At 39.8% G+C, this 19,174-nt stretch overlaps 2 protein-coding genes across 2 annotated transcripts; both read right to left on the bottom strand.

Annotated features, from left to right (window-relative positions):
- Positions 1 to 246: 246 nt before the first annotated feature.
- On the bottom strand, positions 247 to 10,490 carry LOC119262279. The gene is made up of 2 exons (XM_037533687.1): positions 9,515 to 10,490; positions 247 to 255 (listed from the first exon to the last, which is right to left on the bottom strand). Exons 1-2 carry the CDS (start codon positions 10,394 to 10,396, stop codon positions 247 to 249), a joined length of 891 nt encoding a protein of 296 aa, XP_037389584.1. The 5' UTR covers positions 10,397 to 10,490.
- Positions 10,491 to 11,623: 1,133 nt separating this feature from the next.
- Positions 11,624 to 16,715, bottom strand: thy1 (Thy-1 cell surface antigen). The gene is made up of 4 exons (XM_037533227.1): positions 16,567 to 16,715; positions 14,713 to 14,778; positions 13,749 to 14,045; positions 11,624 to 12,160 (listed from the first exon to the last, which is right to left on the bottom strand). The coding sequence occupies exons 2-4, from the start codon at positions 14,750 to 14,752 to the stop codon at positions 12,060 to 12,062; spliced, it is 438 nt and encodes a 145-aa protein (XP_037389124.1). The 5' UTR covers positions 14,753 to 14,778; positions 16,567 to 16,715; the 3' UTR covers positions 11,624 to 12,059.
- Positions 16,716 to 19,174: the final 2,459 nt, after the last annotated feature.

Below are 19,174 nucleotides of genomic sequence, written 5' to 3'. Positions count from 1 at the left end.
TGGATGTAGTACGTTTGAGGATGTAGATACATACTGCTTAAGTATGCCATTTCAGACGCAGCCCAGGAGTAGTCTGTGTCTCCCATGGTGAAAAACCACATATAGTAAGAAAAAGAACATTGGGTTACTTAATGTAATCCCTGGTACTTTGACAAAAGAATGAAATGTTTCACTTACTTTTCCCTCGTTGCTTAGGTACGGGAAGAAATCTCTTTAGAATTATCCAATCAGGTAGGCTGACCGTGGCTACTGGGACTGGGGGAGAAAGGGGTCACAGGTCAATGAGTGTCATAGATTGACGTGATGTCACTGGAGCTTCCATAGTTGGTCATGACCAAGGTGATCTCCATTGTAAAACACCTCACTCTGTTATCAAAGAACCAGGGATTATGTTATATAACCCAGTGTTTTCCACTTGATAAATCTGGTATTTGGTACCGGGTACTATTTCTGGTACCACCTCCATTGAGGTTCCAAGCAAGCTGATATCAAAAGATGGCGTAAAAATCTTACAGAGGTCAAATATTCCATAATTTTCCCAAAGGTCCTGTGCTTTGCTGTGGATTCACAAAATAAGAAGAGATCCTAGTTGTCCTTTCAAGGTAGGATGTAGGTGGGTTATTAGCTGATGGTGCTAACTATGTTAGCCATCTTGACGTTAGTTAGCCAGACCAACCAGCAAACATACATGTTAGCATAGAGCTACCTAGTCTGACTAAATAGCTATGACTTTATTAGCCTTGAACCAGTCCTTTTTTCATGTTAAAACAAGCAACAGACTGATTCAATAGGCAACGTTACGCAATTCAAAGCTCTTTAGACTAGCCTGGCCAGCTAATGTCCCTCTGTGGGTAGCCGAGACTTAAGACAAAATGAAAAACAAGAGGGAATCCTTGCCTCTTTATGATAACCATTGCTAAGCTGGACTATGTGAAGCAAACAAGTGTAAAACAACAATGTCAACAAAAGTATGTTCAGATCACTTCATGAGTCTTTCTTGAGGACCCTAGTTGGCCTGTGAAAGTTGAGGAAGGCTCTACCAACATTGTTTGCTGGGACTGACAGCACTGTGAGGCCTACTGTCAGAGGAACTTCAAGTATTTCAAGATTAAATTCCTATTCCACATATGTATTTTGACTGATTTCCATGTAGCTAATTTTCTGTGCTAATGCTTTTCAATATGCAACCACTACTGTTGGTGAGGAGGATAGCCTGCAGGTTGATGTGAATTCCAATGAGTCGAGGAAAGTGACAAGTGTAGTTGAGGTAAGTGTAGTTCAGAACAATGTATCTGCTTTCTTGGGTTCATGAAAAGTGCCTTATCAGTACTATTATTATGATATTATGATTGACTGATGTTTTTTGTGGTAGATTAACACTATTTAGTTCCTGTCAGTATTAATATTTTGTCTTCTGTCTCTTCAGCCATTGTTTTACATGTGAACGGCAACAGATCAGAGATTGAGTGCTGCTTTAAATTGTGCTTATCTAGAAAGAATGTCTCAATATTTTCTTAGTCTTGCACATCCTGTGAAGACAGTTCTCCACACCCTGATCGTCATTATGCTGACATGCCTCTGTCACTGGAGACGCCACTTGAAACTTGCCAGACCATCACTGATCAAGCAGAATTAATAGCACAGCTTCCAGACAAGCAGTTCACCCGCTCAAGATTTTGTGGTTGATGTTAAGTACCTCATGTTTTTTGTACAGGCCTTCCAGATTACAACACACTCAAAGCGATGTTTTCTGCCCTTTTTTTTCTTGTCATCTGAGGCAAGAATTTCCTGAACATGACATTGCAGTACACTTCGATGTGTCACAATCAGCTGTAAGCAGGATCTGTGTAACCTCGGTAACCTCTGTAACAAGAGAATCATGGGTCTTGTTTTTTTCTTGAGGAAGACTTTGCATTCATATCGAGCATGCCATTAGGAGGATCAAAGAGTATCACATAGGAGAGGAACTGTGCAGGTGATGATCCTGTTTGCACCTGACAAAGAAATTGAACCATGTAATACCAATGATACCCATCTGTTAAACCATCTGTAAGTAGTACCAAATGGTAGTTGTCAGAGCATAGGTGCCATCAGCCTTGCAGTCTTTAAAATTTATTTGCTTAATTTCCAAAAATCTATAGATTGGTGCTGCACTAAAGTCACATGCTTTTCTGTCGAGTGAAGACCCCAGGGGTGGAGCATGGGGGTTAATCAAAAATCTACAGTGGTAGACTTCATTTCCAGTGGTGTCTTTGTACTCAGCAGCAACAACTAGTTCTATTTCTAAACCTCTCTTCATCGCTATAGTTTGTTTATACAGTTTTTCTTTTATGTTGGCTGCCAGACTTCTAAAATCTCTTAGCTTGGAGCAGATTCTTTGATGAAGATGTTAGTCATTTGGCTCAGACTGTAGTAGTGTGCTTCAGTATCATTTAGGATTATGCTACAGGAACATGGCTGTGGTGGTAGGGAAGATGGGGGATCATTTTCACTGGATAAGGACAGTGGAGTGGTTTGGTAACTTAATACAGAACCCCATAGAAGGTCCCCAAAGTCTGCGAGACCAGATCAGCAGGCTGCCTATGATTGGCTTCCAGTAAGAACCTACTACATGAGGGTGCACTATATCTGCAGAAGACAAAGTAGCTGGTAGCAAAAGCAAGTCAAGCCATACCAATGCAGTGGAAAAGCAGCTTTAGTGAACCTCACACAGTACTTTAAGTAAACTGTTGGTGCTGCAGTGTGCGGTCATCATGTGATGAAATGCTGCAGAATTCAAAAGACTGCGAGGGAATTTCTGTTTTCTGCTCCGACAGCGCAGTACAGGCAGCTGAAGATGAAGGGCTTTAATGGCAAGCTACATTATATTGCCAAAAGTATTTACTCACCCATCCAAATAATTGAATTCAGGTGTTCCAATCACTTCCATGGCCACAGGTGTATAAAACCAAGCACCTAGGCATGCAGACTGCTTCTACAGACATTTGTGAAAGAATGGGTCGCTCTCAGGAGCTCAGTATATTCCAGCATGGTACTGTGATAGGATGCCACCTGTGCAACAAGCCCAGTCGTGAAATTTCCTCACTACTAAATATTCCACAGTCAACTGTCAGTAGTATACCAAAGTGGAAGCGATTGGGAACGACAGCAACTCAGCCACGAAGTGGTAGGCCATGTAAAATGACGGGGTGGGGTCAGCGGATGCTGAGGCGCATAGTGCACAGAGATCGCCAACTGTCTGCAGAGTCAATCACAACAGACCTCCGAACTTCAGGCGGCCCTCAGATTAGCTCAAGAACAGTGCATAGAAACCTTCATGGAATAGGTTTCCATGGCCAAGCAGCTGCATCCTTACATCACCAAGTGCAATGCAAAGCGTCGAATGCAGTGGTGTAAAGTGCTGCCACCGGATTCTACAGCGGCAGAGACGTGTTCTCTGGAGTAATCATGTTTCTCTGTCTGGCGATCCAAAGGATGAGTCTGGGTCGCCAGGAGAACGGTACTTGTCTGACTGCATTGTGCCAAGTGTAAAGTTTGGTGGAGGAGGGATTATGGTGTGGTGTTGTTTTTCAGGAGTTGGGCTCAGCCCCTTAGTTCCAGTGAAAGGAACTCTTAATGCTTCAGCAGACCAAGAGATTTTGGACAATTTCATACTCCTAACTTTTTTTGGGAACAGTTTGGGGATGGCTCCTTCCTGTTCCAACATGACTGCACACCAGTGCACAAAGCAAGGCCCATAAGGACATGGATGAGCGAGTTTGGTGTGGAAGAAATTGACTGGCCTGCACAGAGTCCTGACCCGAACCCGATAGACCACCTTTGGGATGAGTTAGAGCGGAGACTGCAAGCCAGGCCTTCTCGTCCAATATCAGTGTCTGACCTCACAAATGTGCTTCTGGATGAATGGTAAAAATTCCAATAAACACACTCCTAACCCTTGTAGAAAGCCTTCCCAGAAGAGTTGAAGCTGTTATGGCTGCAAAGGGTGGGCCGACATCATATTAAACCCTGTGGATTAAGAATGGGATGTCACTCAAGTTCATATGTGTGTGAAGCCAGACGAGCAAATACTTTTGGAAATATAGTGTATCTTAAAGTGGAGAACATGCAATGTAACGTTGTACCGGCTGTCTACTATAGAAGCATCTGGTAGCAGTAGGCGCTCCGCAGCGCACGCATGATGTAAATTCATCACCAAGCCCTGGAAATTCACTCTCTGCCATTGCCAGAGCGACAGATATTTGAGGCATTATAACTGCCATCTCCAGTCGGTTATGTAGACAAAGAAATAGAGAGAACAGCGGATCTATGTATTTCATTTTGTCATATTTGCTTGGGAATGTCACAAGTAATGTGTAAACTGTTTTTAGTGTTGGTTTGGTGTGTCATACTGTAACGCTACTGCTAGCTAGCCTAGTTACATAACCTTGCTGGATAGGTGAGCAGTAATGTTACTTGTTGCTAAGAAGACTATTTTCATTTTTTACTGTGTTTACCTTAGATTTTATGACCCCCTTTAAAGGCTGTTAAATAATGATATGCATGAGTATCACAAGTTCTTGATAATCTTACAAATTTTAAATGCTGAAGTTAATCAAAGCTGTTTTAGAAATTGGTTTGAAAAGGATTAAATTAAAACGATTACAATTAATGGGCAAATACTGCTGCCCATTTAATGTTTTCATACTGATCTTTTATAGTAAGAAATAGATCCTGGGGGACACTCATTTATGTGCATTTTTAATGTGTCTTTTTAAAAGGCCCCTGGGTTCATCTTTTCCTGGTAAAATATTTTGTAATCTTTGCTTTTTATATACAGTACCTGTCGAGGGTGTATCCTGTCCTCCACCCAGTGACAACTGGGATAGGCTCCAGCTCCCCTCGTGACCCAGAAGGATAAGCAGCGTAGGGAATGTGTGTGTGTGTTTATATATTCTGCGTAATTTGTTACTGTTTGGTAATTGTGTGTAGCAATTCTAATCAACTAATCATTAAAAGAATTCATGGTTTACTTGATTACTTAACTAATCATTAGAGATATATCCTATCATACCATAATCACATTATTCCTTTGTACCATATTTTTCAGAAACCTTACATATACATGCTTATGTGTTTTCTGCACATGCTTATTGCAGTCTTTAACCTAGTGTTGTCAACTGCAGGCCAGAGAGTTATTACCACTGCACTCAATGCTAAGGCACTCTTTTAAGAGGAAATTCATTTCTTGACCACCAGGAAATGTCCTCACTGCCCTTTGTTTATTCTCAAAAATAACTTGAATGTTCATACATGTTAATATAAGTTCATATATCCAGGAAGACATTGCAAGAAACAGTACTGTTTATTTGCACCTTCGGAGTGTTTGTGTAGATGCAAAAAATGGCACTTCTGCAGTTCAAAAGACAGTACGTAGATTTTCATCGCACATTCATGCAACACAAGCAACACTAGTTAGGGTGTGAATTGGAGGAGTGCTGGCAGGATCAGCTGCAGCATGGTGGACTGGACTGTTCTGTGGATTACTGCACAGAAACAGCCACAGAAGAGTTCCTGATTGCCTGCAAATTCTTTGGAGCAGCAAAGTAGGCAGTGGGCTTAAAAATCAAATCAAATCAAATCAAATTTATTTATATAGCGCTTTTTACAACTGATGTTGTCACAAAGCAGCTTTACAAAAATGGGAATCACAGCACAGAGAATCAGACAAAACACTGAACATAATATACAGAATATACAGAACCCCCGTGAGCGCTGAGGCAAGGAAAAACTCCCTCAGAGCTGGAGGAGGAAGAAACCTCGGGAGGACCAAGACTCACATCTAAAGGGGGGACCATCCTACCACTGGTCAGACAACTTATAAGTTAAACATTGAAAAGTCAATTTTACATCCACGCAGTTCTAATATATTCAGGTGTGTATAATCAACAGTGGAAACAATTAGAGTTCATATAGATTTGGATGTGATCTGTAGTGGAGAAGCTGCGTTCCAGAAACTTCCATCAGTCTGGTCAATCAGGGGGACAGGGGGACTTGAGGGTGGGACATCCATCAGTATTGGGCCGGACCGGTGGACAGTCAGTAACTCGGAGGAAGGAAAGATTTAGGAATTAGTTTAGACTGGATTTATGAAGAACAGAAAATGTAAAAAATTATCAGAGTGTGACTAATGACTCCGGCAGGTCTGAATATGACAGCCTAACTAAAGGGAGAGAGCCAGAAGGTAACATAGACACGGAGGCTCCCTGAGACACTGGCATTCACCCACTCCACCGTCCACAAACCTGAGTGACTGCATGTAGTGAGTGACAGCAGCACCAGCATCTCGGTTTACGCACAATTCACTATGTCCATGAACCCCTGGATCTGCAGCCTTATCTAAAGGGAATTAACATTAACTACCAAAAGCTAAACTAAACAAGTAAGTTTTTAGTCTAGACTTAAAGATTGAGACTGTGTCTGAGTCCCGAACATTATCGGGGAGATTATTCCAGAGTTGGGGCGCTTTATAAGAGAAAGCTCTTCCTCCTGCAGAGCTTCTCTGAATTTTGGGAACTACTAGGAAGCCAGCACCCTGTGATCTAAGTAATCGTGGTGGTTCATAATAGGAGATAAGGTCTCTCAGATACTCAGGAGCGAGCCCATGTAGGGCTTTATACGTTAACAGGAGAATTTTATAGTCTATGCGGAATTTGACTGGAAGCCAGTGAAGAGCTGATAGGACTGGACTAATATGGTCAAATTTTCTAGTTTTAGTAAGGACCCTGGCTGCAGCATTTTGAACTAGCTGAAGTTTATTTAAGTTACTGCTAGAACATCCTGACAGTAGCGCATTACAGTAGTCTAGCCTTGACGTAATGAAGGCATGTACTAATTTTTCTGCGTCATGTAAGGATAAAGCATTTCTTAGCTTGGCGATGTTACGGAGATGTAGAAAAGCTGTTTTAGTAACATTAGATATGTGTTTATCAAATGCTAGATCTGAATCTATGATAACGCCAAGATTTTTAGCTGTTGAACCAGGTGTGACTGAGAAGTCGGCCAGATTCAACATTAGGTGTGATAATTTATTTCTAGCAGCTTTAGGGCCTAATAGAAGAACTTCTGTTTTATCACTATTTAATAGAAGAAAGTTGTGTGACATCCATGATTTCACATCTTTTACGCAATCCTCCATTTTCTTTATTCTCTGTTTGTCATCAGGTTTGGCTGATATGAAGAGCTGCGTGTCGTCTGCATAACAATGAAAATTAACATTATGTTTTCTAATAACTTTGCCCAGGGGGAGCATGTATAACGTAAATAATAACGGTCCTAAGATAGAGCCTTGTGGAACTCCATATCTAACCTTTGTATAATTGGAGGGTATATTATTTACCCTCACAAACTGAAAACGATCGGTCAAGTATGATTTGAACCACGATAAGGCAGTTCCAGTTATACCGACCATTTTCTCTAATCTTTCTAGGAGGATATTATGATCTATTGTATCAAAAGCTGCGCTCAGATCAAGAAGTACCAGTAAAGAAACGCAGTCTTGGTCAGCGGCAAGAAGCAGATCATTTGTTATCTTAACTAGAGCTGTCTCAGTGCTATGATGAGGCCTAAATCCAGATTGGAATTTTTCATAGATCTGGTTTCTTTGCAGATAAGAGCCAAGTTGTTGGGCCACGGCCTTTTCTAAAATCTTAGAAATAAATGGTAAATTTGAAATAGGTCTATAGTTAGATAGTACACTAGGATCAAGATTTGGTTTCTTGATCAAAGGTTTAATTACTGCTAGTTTAAAGGCTTTGGGAACATACCCCAGGTTTAATGATGAGTTTACTATTGTTAATAGTGGTTTAATTATGTCTGGTAATACCTGTTTTAATAGTTTTGTGGGAACTGCATCAAGTGTACAGGTTGTGCAGTTTGATGAGGAGATAATTTTCTCCAGTTCTAAATGATGTAGTGGGTTAAAAACTTCCAACCTGACTTCGGTAGCTGGATTTTGTTCTATATCAGCCACACCAGATGACAGACAAGATGTGCTATTTATCTGTTGAACTTTGTCCCGAATATTTTCGATTTTATTATCAAAATAGTCCATAAAAGCATTGCTAGTGTGGATTGCTGGAATCTGAGGATCAGTACCTGCCTGATTTTTAGTCAGTTTAGAAATAACACTAAAGAGAACTCTAGGGTTGTTTTTATTAATCTCGATCTGAGAGGCCAGATACTCTGAGCGGGCTTTATTAATTTCTCTTCTATATTCAACAATACTGTCTTTCCAAGCAGAGTGGAATACTTCCAGTTTGGTTGATCGCCATTTTCGCTCAAAATTTCGTACTAATTGCTTTAAAGTACGAGTTTGGTCGTTATACCACAGCGCAAGTTTTTTCTGTCTCTCTTTTTTGTGTTTAAGTGGTGCTACACCATCTAAAGTAGACCGGAAGGTATTTTCTAAACAATCAGTTAGTTTGTCTAGTTCTGCTGGGTTACCTGGAGAGTACACTATGGTTGATAAATCAGGAAGGTTATCAGTAAATTGTTGAGCGGTAAAGGGCGTTATTGAACGTTTCATAGAGTAGCTGGGGGATGTACGTATATTATGACTAAGATGAAGTTTAAAAGAAATAAGATAATGATCTGAGATTACTGAGGTTTGAGAAAGAATATCTAGGTTATCTATGCTAACACCCAGGGTCAAAACCAGATCCAGAGTATGATTACAGTAATGCGTAGGTCCTGTTACATTTTGAGCAATACCAACTGAGTCTAGAATTGATGCAAAAGCCTTTTTTAATGAGTCATCAACTTTTTCAAAATGAATGTTGAAGTCTCCTACTATAATTACTTTATCACTACAAACTGCTAAATCTGCAGCGAAATCACTAAATTCTTTTAAAAATTCTACATAGGGTCCTGGTGGTCTGTAAATATTAATTAAAGAAAATGCATTCTGTTTTGTAATTGGATTAATTATATTGATGTAAAGAAGCTCAAAAGAAGTGAAATTATCATAGTGTTTCTGATTGACAGCTAGGGAATTTCTAAAAATTATGCAGACCCCGCCTCCTCTACCGGACGATCTGGGGTTGTGTATATAATTATAGCCTGCAGGGGTGGCTTCGTTTAATGCTAAATATTCATCGGGTCTAATCCAGGTTTCAGTGAGGCACAACACATCAAATTTCTGATCAGTTATGATTTCATTCACTATTACTGCTTTTGAATTTAGAGATCTTATGTTAAGTAAACCAATCTTTAGTTTTGAAGTGCTAGTGCTACAGTCTGGATATGATTGTTTAATATACGTTAGGTTATTTAGATTTACTGTTTGAGTTTTTTGACATTTATGTTTGACTCGGGGGACAGACACAGTCTGAATACATTGGTATCTAGGTAACGTCTCTTTGCAGCTCACAGACGGTCGGTTAAGCCTCTCTGTCTGCGGCCTGGTCCCGGCTCCGGTTTGTCAGCAGCTTCTAAGGCTACTGCTACTCTGCCGACTAACTAAGAGACTATGTGCTATGCTGCACGAAAGTAAGGCAGCACCATCCCGCGTGGGGTGGACACCATCCCTACCTAAAAGACCAGGCTTGCCCTCAAACATTAGCCAGTTGTCTATAAAGCCCACATGATTGTCCGTACACCACTTGGACATCCAGCGGTTCAGCGAAGAAAGCCTGCTGTAAGCTTCATCGCCACGCCTCATTGGGATGGGGCCAGAACAGATTACCTCTTCGGACAGCGTCTGGGCCTGTTTAACCACCTCTTTAATATTAGCCTTAGTTACTTCAGACTGCCGCAGACGAATATCATTGGCCCCTACATGAATAACTACCCTCGAATATCTCCTATTTGCTAACAGCCTAAGGTTGCCACTAATGTCCGGTGCTCTGGCTCCCGGTAAGCAGATAACTCTAGCCGCTGGTGCCCCTAAAGGAGTAGCTAATTTCACGTGCCGGACGATAGAATCTCCTATCACCAGAGTACCTTTAACAGGCTCCTCAGCGGGTGCTTCACTGAGCGGGGCAAACCTGTTTGACACGTGAACTGGGGGAGCATGGTGTACAGGTGGGCTGGCTGTGGCCTTTGCAGTAGCATTAGCCTTAGCCTTTCGACTATGCCGCCGAGACGTTACCCATTCGCCCTGCTGTGGGGGCTCTAAGGCCGGAGTCGAGGGGGTACTAGCTCTCCCTGGTGTACCCGGGGCTGCTAACAGTGACCCTTGCTGTCTATCCCTTATTAAACCCCGGATACGCAGCTCTAACTTGTCCACCTTCTCTACCAGGCAGTTAACTAGCTTGCACTTTGAACAAACACCACTATCATTATGACTATCGGTGGAGAAGGGGTCTAAACTAAACATGCCACACTCTGAACAAGAGAAAAACCCAGCAGTAGCCATGACAAAAAAGCACTCACCTTGTTTCAGTTGAAATTAGAAACTAACACAAACCAAACAGCAGCAGCAAACAGCTAATCCAGCAAACCTTAATGGCATCAACACGTTTACAGAAGATTTACAAAAGGCAACAGTTGGCAAAGACAGCACATGCCCCTTTTTCTGTACTTGTAAATCTGGACAAGCCCAGTAACTGCATGTGTGTGTCTATTCATGAGCCTATAAACTATTGTCTCAGTCATCTTGAAAGAGTGATGGTGATTTACACACAAAATGAAGAACACAGGGCACGGTCCACATGCAAAGTCACAGATGTCACGCACTCACAGAAGCATTGAGAAATGGCACATTTTGCAAATTAAGTGCATCACAGATGTCTTCACCAATTGACACAGTTGACAACTTAAAAGCTCTCTTGCTAACTTGTATTTGTGCCCCATCTCCTTCAACGACAGCTTCCATGTTTTTTGCTCTATGTGTTCCCACGGTTGCGATGTGCATTTGTTTTTACATGCCAATATTTTGCCAATCCGAGTGAATACAGTCCAATTGTAGATTAAGACTGAGGTGTTTATAAGCACGCTGTCCCAAAAAATCTGATGGAAATTTTCCATTTGCATGCACACTGCAAGTTATCTGAGCCAAAATTATGCAGTAAGCCGAGCATTTTTGTTCTCCTTATAAGCTAAATCACTGTGATCAGATAAGCTCACCTCCGTCTCATAGAATGTAAATGACTGTCTTTTTGATATTTCTTTGTAAAGCTAGACCCACCACTTAAACTGAATCCTGAAAAGTACTCTAGCCCACCCGCAAAGCTCCTTCACCATCCACCTGTCATACAGAAGAAATAACGTCGACTTACACATAACATCTACTACAAGATTCTGAACATTCCCATTTCCCGTCAGAAGAACATGACCCTTTCTGACCGCAGGGGCTGCTGAACGTCATGTTCAAGCTTTGGTCATGTCCAGACACTATTACAATACTGCAGTTTCCTCTACATTGGGCATTTACTGACACCTCTACAGCTGCTGTTTGCCTGGCTTATAACCATTTATACTCAATCAAAATGTGAAAAACGAACTTATTAGTGAACTTGCGATACAACTTCACTGGTTCTTATTACTCAGTACTGCAAATCTGAAGATATTTGACCCTATTAAATACTCAAAGTAAACGACTGAAATACATTAAACATTAAATAATGAAAAACATGAGTCAGAAAACTGGACATTTTATAACTTTATAAGACACCACCGAGAGCACAATCAAAGTTTAAACAAGCACACGTTACAGTTAGCATGATCTATCAGTACATAACAGTTAATAATGATGTCATAATCACTGAACCCGGTGCATGAATATACTGTGAGTAAGTAATGTTAATACAAAGCATTAATGTAGAAAAAGCCCATCACTACCTCGATCAATACCGGTTTCTGAAGTCAAAAGCTGCAGTGAAATAAAATAAAATAAAAAAAAAAACAAACACAATACCACATAAATTATTCTTCTGATTTAAAATCACAAAGCACTTAGTGGTTGGCAGCAGTAAAGGAGCATTTCTTTCAGTGCAGTGCTGAATTATTGGCTACGGTGCCACAGCAGAACCGCCGGCAAACATGCAGGGCTTAAGTTCTTCTCTGAGCATCACCTTGGCTCACAGAAGCTTGGACATCAGATGGCTGGCAAGGAGGGCCAACAGCAGGGACACGCCGGTGTGCTGAATGACACTACATGCTGAGCAAGGGCTCAGGGTTTCTGGCAGACACAAATTTGGAAAGAAAAAAAAAAAGTTAGAGAGAGATACATTCATATAAACATTCATCACTGGATTCTACAGCAATTCTATAGCAAATCTAGACTGAAACATTACACAATTTGCTGCATCGCAAACACACAATGAAGCAAAGTACAATAAGTCACACAAACACAGCAGCCACATGCAGCCAGTCATATGGTAACACCTGGATATGTAGTGTAACAGAACCAATTCTTTTATTTTCAAATATTTTTTGCACAGATTTGCACTGTATTTTTTTTTTAAGAAAGATTTCACGTGAATAAAAAATAGGAGTTTTGTCATCGTCTTGGCTATTTAATTCTTCCTGTAGGCTTGTTCAGAAATTTGGCACTTATAGATGGTATTTAGCTAAAAACTGTTTAATGTAAAAGGCCCATATTCTACATTTATTATTTTTTTCCCCCTGAGGCCAACATTTGTGTGGTTTTAGGTATCAAAAACATCATAAACTTTTATATGACCATTTCCCAACCTTATTTTATCCCTTAGAATTTATGTTCCTTTGATTGGCTGCCCTGTATTGTGCTTTGTGCCAGGTTGAAATGCTTCTTATAAATTTAAAGATAGTGGGCGGGGCTGAACTGCTGCAGGCTGTATGTAAATTAATTGGTTCTAATGACTTCACACAAACAGTGGAAAGGCTGTTTTTGCAGCTTGGTTTCCATATGTGGACTATTATGGACTGGTGGATATAGACTGGCATGTCTTGGAACGTCAACAGTGTTTACATACCACATCAAACATCAAAAAAAAGAAAAAAATGGTTTTCTTTAATACGGGCCCTTTACATCTCAGTAGCTTTTCACACAGATCCTCTGTCTGCGTTGGTGTTTTAGAAAAGAAAGTCACCACTTGTGCCACCTCTACGTGGAAGTGAAACGACTTTTCCGCACTCTCAATAATGACTAAACGCTTTTGTTGTGCAGTGCATTTCCTTCAGGAAAGCGAATGACTCACTCATGATTTTTTAATTGACAGTTCTGTATGACACTAATCCGAAATCCAATTATGGTCCGACAGAGCAGATAGTGAAGCCACAAGAGACACACTGCAAATGGATGTAGAAGACAGGCAAGAGGGAGAAGGAAGGATGCTGCAGGAACATAAACAAAGGACAGAAAAAAAGAAAAGGCAGTGCAAACCTGAATACCTGTTTGAAAAAAGTGAAAAGACCATGGTCATTTTAAAACGATAGCTTTTGTTGACATTGTCAGCATCATCTGAAATTTGGTAACGATCGACCGAAATGGCTAACTTTGAATTAGGCTATATATCGGCGAAACCTGCATGCTGGTAATGATGCTGTGCAATGATATCGATTTTGAGAGCAAAAATGCAGAATGGGGCATTTCCTGCATGCTTGAGATTGAAATCTTCATAACAAGAACTGGTCAGGTCTTCCTCAAATAATGAGCTCTTTTCATGCTTTTTGTGAGAAGCAAGTAGTGGATTAATTAAACAAGTATTCAAATTTGTATGGCCCTTGTGAAAAGAAAGAGAAGGAGACAAAGCAAGAGAGGTCCAAACCCCTTTAGAAGGCCTTACTCTTGTTCACAGTCTTTAAGACTGGTTTAAAGTCATTGATAGTACAAGTAAACGTCTGGTTATGGTCCTCGAGGCCAGTCAGTGTCAGCTTGCAAACTTTGTCTGTTTTAACTATTTTGGCCCTGTCCTTGTAAGTGCTGTCCTGCGGGGGTACTCCACCAGAACTAACTACCACTTTCTCCTTTGAGTAATAGATGCAAGTATTAATTGAAGTGCTGTTTATTTTGCACATCATCTCTAACACTTCCTGGTTCCCACATGCTTCTAGAATCACCCCAGTCTGAGCGCTGACCATGCCTGGAAAAAAAAACAAAACAACCAGCAAAAAAATTAAAATGTACCTTTGCAACAAATCAGCAATTATTACTTATAATTACCATTAGTTTGATGATAATTGTATATTCTCCTACTGGTCTATCTTACAGTAAACCAGATAGAAACACCTACTTATACACACTTGTTGCAATACAGAGTTTATTTCCCATACAGGGATTAGAAGACTAGACTTAATCCCTGCCTGGGAAACCAACCCATACTGTTTTCATAAATGAGATCATTTAAAATGAAGTATTTTAATGGCTTCCTAGTTTATCTTTTACCAATTACATGGTTTGATATTGCTGCTTTACATGCATTTGGCCTTAATGTATGCTTATTCAATGAATCCTCAAAGTAATTATTAGATTACTTAGATCACTGATAGCAACAGCCTTAATTATGCTGTACATACAGCACAAAGCTTTATACTACCTTATGTAAAGCGCATTAAGAAAATTTAGGACTAACTGGCTTAGTTAACTAAATAAACTAAATAAATTACACTGAAGCTGCTGGCAAAGCCAGTATATCTTAGTATATCTTTTGAGGTCGTTACTTCTGATTGTGATAAGATTTCTGTATTTATATAGTACTCTGTCCTTCTGTGGCTGAGGATAATGGAGAAGAGACACAAGTGTTGTCTTACCCAGCAGAAAGAATGAAACAATGATAGTGTATGAGATCATTATGGCTTTGGAACACACGGTCAAGCCTGCAGATGGAACACAAGAGAGCACTTACAGATCAATATTGTTTAATTGCATTTTAAGACCTAGAGAACATGCATACGGCACATACAGATAGCTAGAGGGTGCTGGCAGAAGTTGCCATTTAAGACTCGACTGATTTGCAGAATGTTTGAGCAACATGCTCAACTGGCTTCTCTTTGCAAAAAAAAGCAGTTTCTGCTGACAGCAAATTTCAGGCCAAATATGTGACTTTGGTGCATGCTGAGTGGACTAAAATAAGGGCGCCATTTACTAATGTAAGTCTACCAGTCAGAGCCGTGGCTTCCTGTAAGCATCCCAGTACAAAGATGATTATTAAATGGAAGAGCAAGCATCACTGAACACTCTCTCAATTGGTTAATCACAGCCCTGAAATGCTTTAGGGAAACGGGGCCCAGTTTCCAGCCCAGCTGGGTTACCACAGACATGTGGGTGTGGTCATCTCTGGCTAGCAGACACTTTTTGAAATGTTGAAATGACTAACGGCTCTAAAGGCTAATTCTCAGAGTGCTTTTACACAGGAAACTTGTTTTACAGACATTCTGAGACATGGTAAAAAACAGATGGACAGGTAAACATGAGGCAGAAATTCTTTATTTACACACACACTGAAGTTTACTGGTCTTTTGGGACAGTAAAGAACGAGGTTATTTTTGCACTTTAGACCAACGCAGTCCTGGGTCCTGTCACCACCACTGAAAAGGGAAATCAGCACATATTTCAACATCATTTCGCTTCATTCTGTTCTGAACGATTCTGTTCACATCTCAACGACTTGAATGTCCACTGTCCACTGTCAGAAAAAAAAGGCACAGTGCAGGTCCATTTTCCATTTATTAAGCTACAAACGGAGTAAACGTACCCTCAAGATCGATTTGCGTACATATTTACACCTTTCCATAACCTAATAGGACAGTAAAACAAAAAGCCTGGACACAAGACAGGGCGTGTGGGGTCAGCAGAAATGTAAAGAGGTAATGGAATATGGTACAATTATGTGCCCTGACTAAAAGTACTGAAGACGAACCCTTGAAGGTACCACCCCAGGGACTGGGCTGTTTGGCACCTTTTTTTCCCTGAGAGTGCAAAAAAAAAGTTGAAAAATGAAAAATTGAACTAAAGCCCACTTTAATAGTGCTCTTTATAGTCTTTTATAAGGTTAGTACCAACAGTAAACTCAAACTGAGTCTAAACGATGAACAAACAGACTGCAGGCAACCTCCATGTGAACTACTGTGTTTTTATGCTGGACACAGTGGGTTCTAACTGCATGACTGCACTCGCTTACATTCTACACAGAGGGTCTGTCGAGAACTTAAAACGGCGGTCACCTTTTTCACGGCGAAGCTCGGTATAAAGTAATCTCACTCACGTATTAACATGCCTAAAGCAGGCTATCAACACCTTTAGCAGGACGAAATAGTATATCGACCATGTACAGCAATGGAAACAGTAAACTGTTACTTCCAAATATGCGGGCTACATTATTTCTACTAATATAGTGCATCAGCAGTAGCGTTATAGCCGTTACCCAAAGAAAACTGCAAAAAAAAAAAAAAAAAAAAAAAAACTTAGAAAACTGTGCTAATTATAGATGCTTTTATTACGGGAAAATGCTGCTCAAAGCACAACGTTAAGCCCTTACATGACCTACCACAGAACGGCTAAAGAGAAAAACAACGTGCTGACCATGTTAGTAATTTCCATATATTCTGTTTCACTTTCCTGGTATTTCAGTTAATGCTCTGAGGTAAATGCAGGTTTTTCTTTACCTTTGTGTCTTTTTTCCTGTGGGATGTCGAAGCTGGTCGTCCTCTGGGCTCGAGTGCTCCAGTCCTCTGTGTTCACTCCAGAGAGAGACAGAGAGAGAGACAGAGAGAGATTGTGCTACACGCCCTCTGCACAACTCGCTGTGTCATCGCACAAAGTATTGACCAGCCTCTCACTCTTTTCCACTCCAAAGCTCTCGAATTTTCCATTAGTGTTGACAGAATATACAGCAGCTACTTTAAAGCCAGTACCCACTGTATAGACTTTAATAAGGACCAAAGCTTTCAAGCTTTCCGGAGAAACTCACTTTCGTAAATCTGAGGTAATATGGATTAGCATAGATGCTGGCGAGGTATCACTGAGGGATCATCAGTTTTCCCGCGTGTCTACTTTTAGTTTTATGATTACTTTTCTACTTTGTTGGCTGTGATAAGCTTTTAAATTAAAGCCAAAGTGAAAAGGAAAATTGTTTTAAAAGAGCAATGCATTAAATTACACAGTCACTCTGATGAATATCTGGGCCTAGTGAATCTAATGCAAGCCTGGGTACTGAAGAAAAACTGTACAGTATATGTATTTATATATACAATGTATATATATATATATATATGCTGTCAGAAGAAATCTTTGTATCTCCGTTTTCAGTTGACATCTGAAAATGCATTTATCCCTTTAAATTGTGTGTACATTTCATGATGAATGGACCAAAGTTAACAGCCTAAACTTACTTGGAAATAAGTCTGGTTCCACTGACTTAAATTAAAAGTATTTTTTTCTCTTCTCCTGTAAAGTTGTCATTTTGGAGAAGGTTTTTGTCCGAGAACAGCGATATACACTACCATGAGCAAAAGTATGTGAACACCTCTACAAATCACAGAGTGCGTTTATGTACACTTAAGAATCTGATAACTGCAGAAAATCAGAGCTCGTCAATAATCCGATTAACATGTTTACATGATCTTGAGTAATCGGATTTCTGCTTTACAACCCGCCAATGAACTCACAGAAGTAGATGTAAAAGAAATCAGAGTATGAGTATACATACGCTGAGAAATCTGATTACTGAGCTAAAATCTAGCTGCCTTTATCGGATTTCTTAATTGCATTTCTAGATCGGAGTACATGACCATTTGAATAATCGCATAACTGCAGAAATCTGATTATGATTGGATTATTGAGTGTATGGAAACACACTCAGCCACACCTGTTGCTAACTAGTGTTCAAGTACATAGCAATCTAGACAACTTGTGTTAACAGATGTACTAAAGAATGGTAACTTTAAAGGTGCCACTTCTATAAGTTGCATTTGCCGTGTCAGTTTGTGAAGTTTCTGCCATCTGCCTCAATCTACTGTAAGTGCTATTATTGTAAAATAGAAACATGAAGGTGCAACAACAGCTCAGTCACAAACTTACACATTCCAGAGTTCCAGACCGCCTCCGGGAGCAAAGTCAGCGCAAGAAATTAGTGTTGGAAGCTTCATAAAAAGTGCTTCTATGGCCAAGCAGCTGCACACAGCATCATCTGGAGTAGAATAAAGGATTTCGTCACTGGACCCTGGAGCGGTGGAAATGTGTTCCTTGGAGTGAAGAATTAGGCTTCGCTATCTGGCAGTCTGATGAACGAATCTGGGTTTGGTTGGATGCTACCTACAGGAATACATGGTGCCAGCAGTAAGGTTTGGTGGAGGAGGGATAATGGTCTGGCACTGTTTTTCATGTTTTTGGGTTCCAGTGATTTAGTGACCTAATCTCAGCATTTTTCAAAAACTATATATATATATATATATATATATATATATATATATATATATATATATATATATATATATATATATATATATATGTATTTATTTATTTATTAAATCAAAGCACAGCTTTCAAATTTTTAAATGAAGTTGAGACTTAATGTCTTAATGATTCCATTTCACTGTAATAAACTATGATAAAGCACAAAATGACAGTGAACAGAAATACTTCAAATGTTGTTTTTTTCATTGATTAACTAGATATGAATAACTGTTGTAGCTAAATTACATAATGATTTTTTTTACACTGAATTAGTGTTATCATTATTATTACAGCAAAAATAATGGAAGTTGAATGTCATCTTAAAATAGCATCAAAACATTACCTCAAATTATGGTACTCACATTTAACTTTCTTCTAGTTAGCTGCAGCAACTTTCACTGTACAAGAACTGGTTAACCAAACTGTTCCCAAGAACTGACCATGTAATTCATATTCACTGTAAGAGCTGTCAGTAGTATGTATGAGATGTGTCTATAAAAGAAGAAGCAAAAACTCAGGTTTTTCTCTAACTGATTGAATTGAATCATTTTATGAATTTAACTGCTGTATTTAAGTAAGCTCTGTCCGTGTAAATGCGCCAAGGTGCCAATATTTTGTTGGTTTTCTAAGTGAAAATAAGTTAACACATCCACTATAACTTCCACTTCTGCACATTTTATGCAGTTTCTGTTATTTGCCAAGTTTAGAGCATCACAAAATATGAAATAGACATATTATAAAACATAAAATGTTGCATGCAAATTTTCTTTTACATTTTATTACTGCCCTGAATGTTTTGGGATTACACCTGCTCCCAGC

The sequence above is a fragment of the Pygocentrus nattereri genome, chromosome 23 (genome assembly GCF_015220715.1).
Source record: "Pygocentrus nattereri isolate fPygNat1 chromosome 23, fPygNat1.pri, whole genome shotgun sequence".
In the NCBI taxonomy this organism is placed as follows: Eukaryota; Metazoa; Chordata; class Actinopteri; order Characiformes; family Serrasalmidae; genus Pygocentrus; species Pygocentrus nattereri.
This window is presented reverse-complemented; position numbering and strand designations above follow the sequence as displayed.

Bases quoted from the DNA above. Each gene is read 5' to 3' on its own strand.
- LOC119262279 (XM_037533687.1), bottom strand. From the start codon at position 10,396: ATGGCTACTGCTGGGTTTTTCTCTTGTTCAGAGTGTGGCATGTTTAGT.
- thy1 (XM_037533227.1), bottom strand. From the start codon at position 14,752: ATGATCTCATACACTATCATTGTTTCATTCTTTCTGCTGG. The intron at 14,046-14,712 runs GTAAGACAACAC...TTTTTTTTCCAG, and splicing joins TGTTTCATTCTTTCTGCTGG to GCATGGTCAGCGCTCAGACT. The intron at 12,161-13,748 runs GTAAGGCCTTCT...TGTGTCTGCCAG, and splicing joins CTTAAAGACTGTGAACAAGA to AAACCCTGAGCCCTTGCTCA.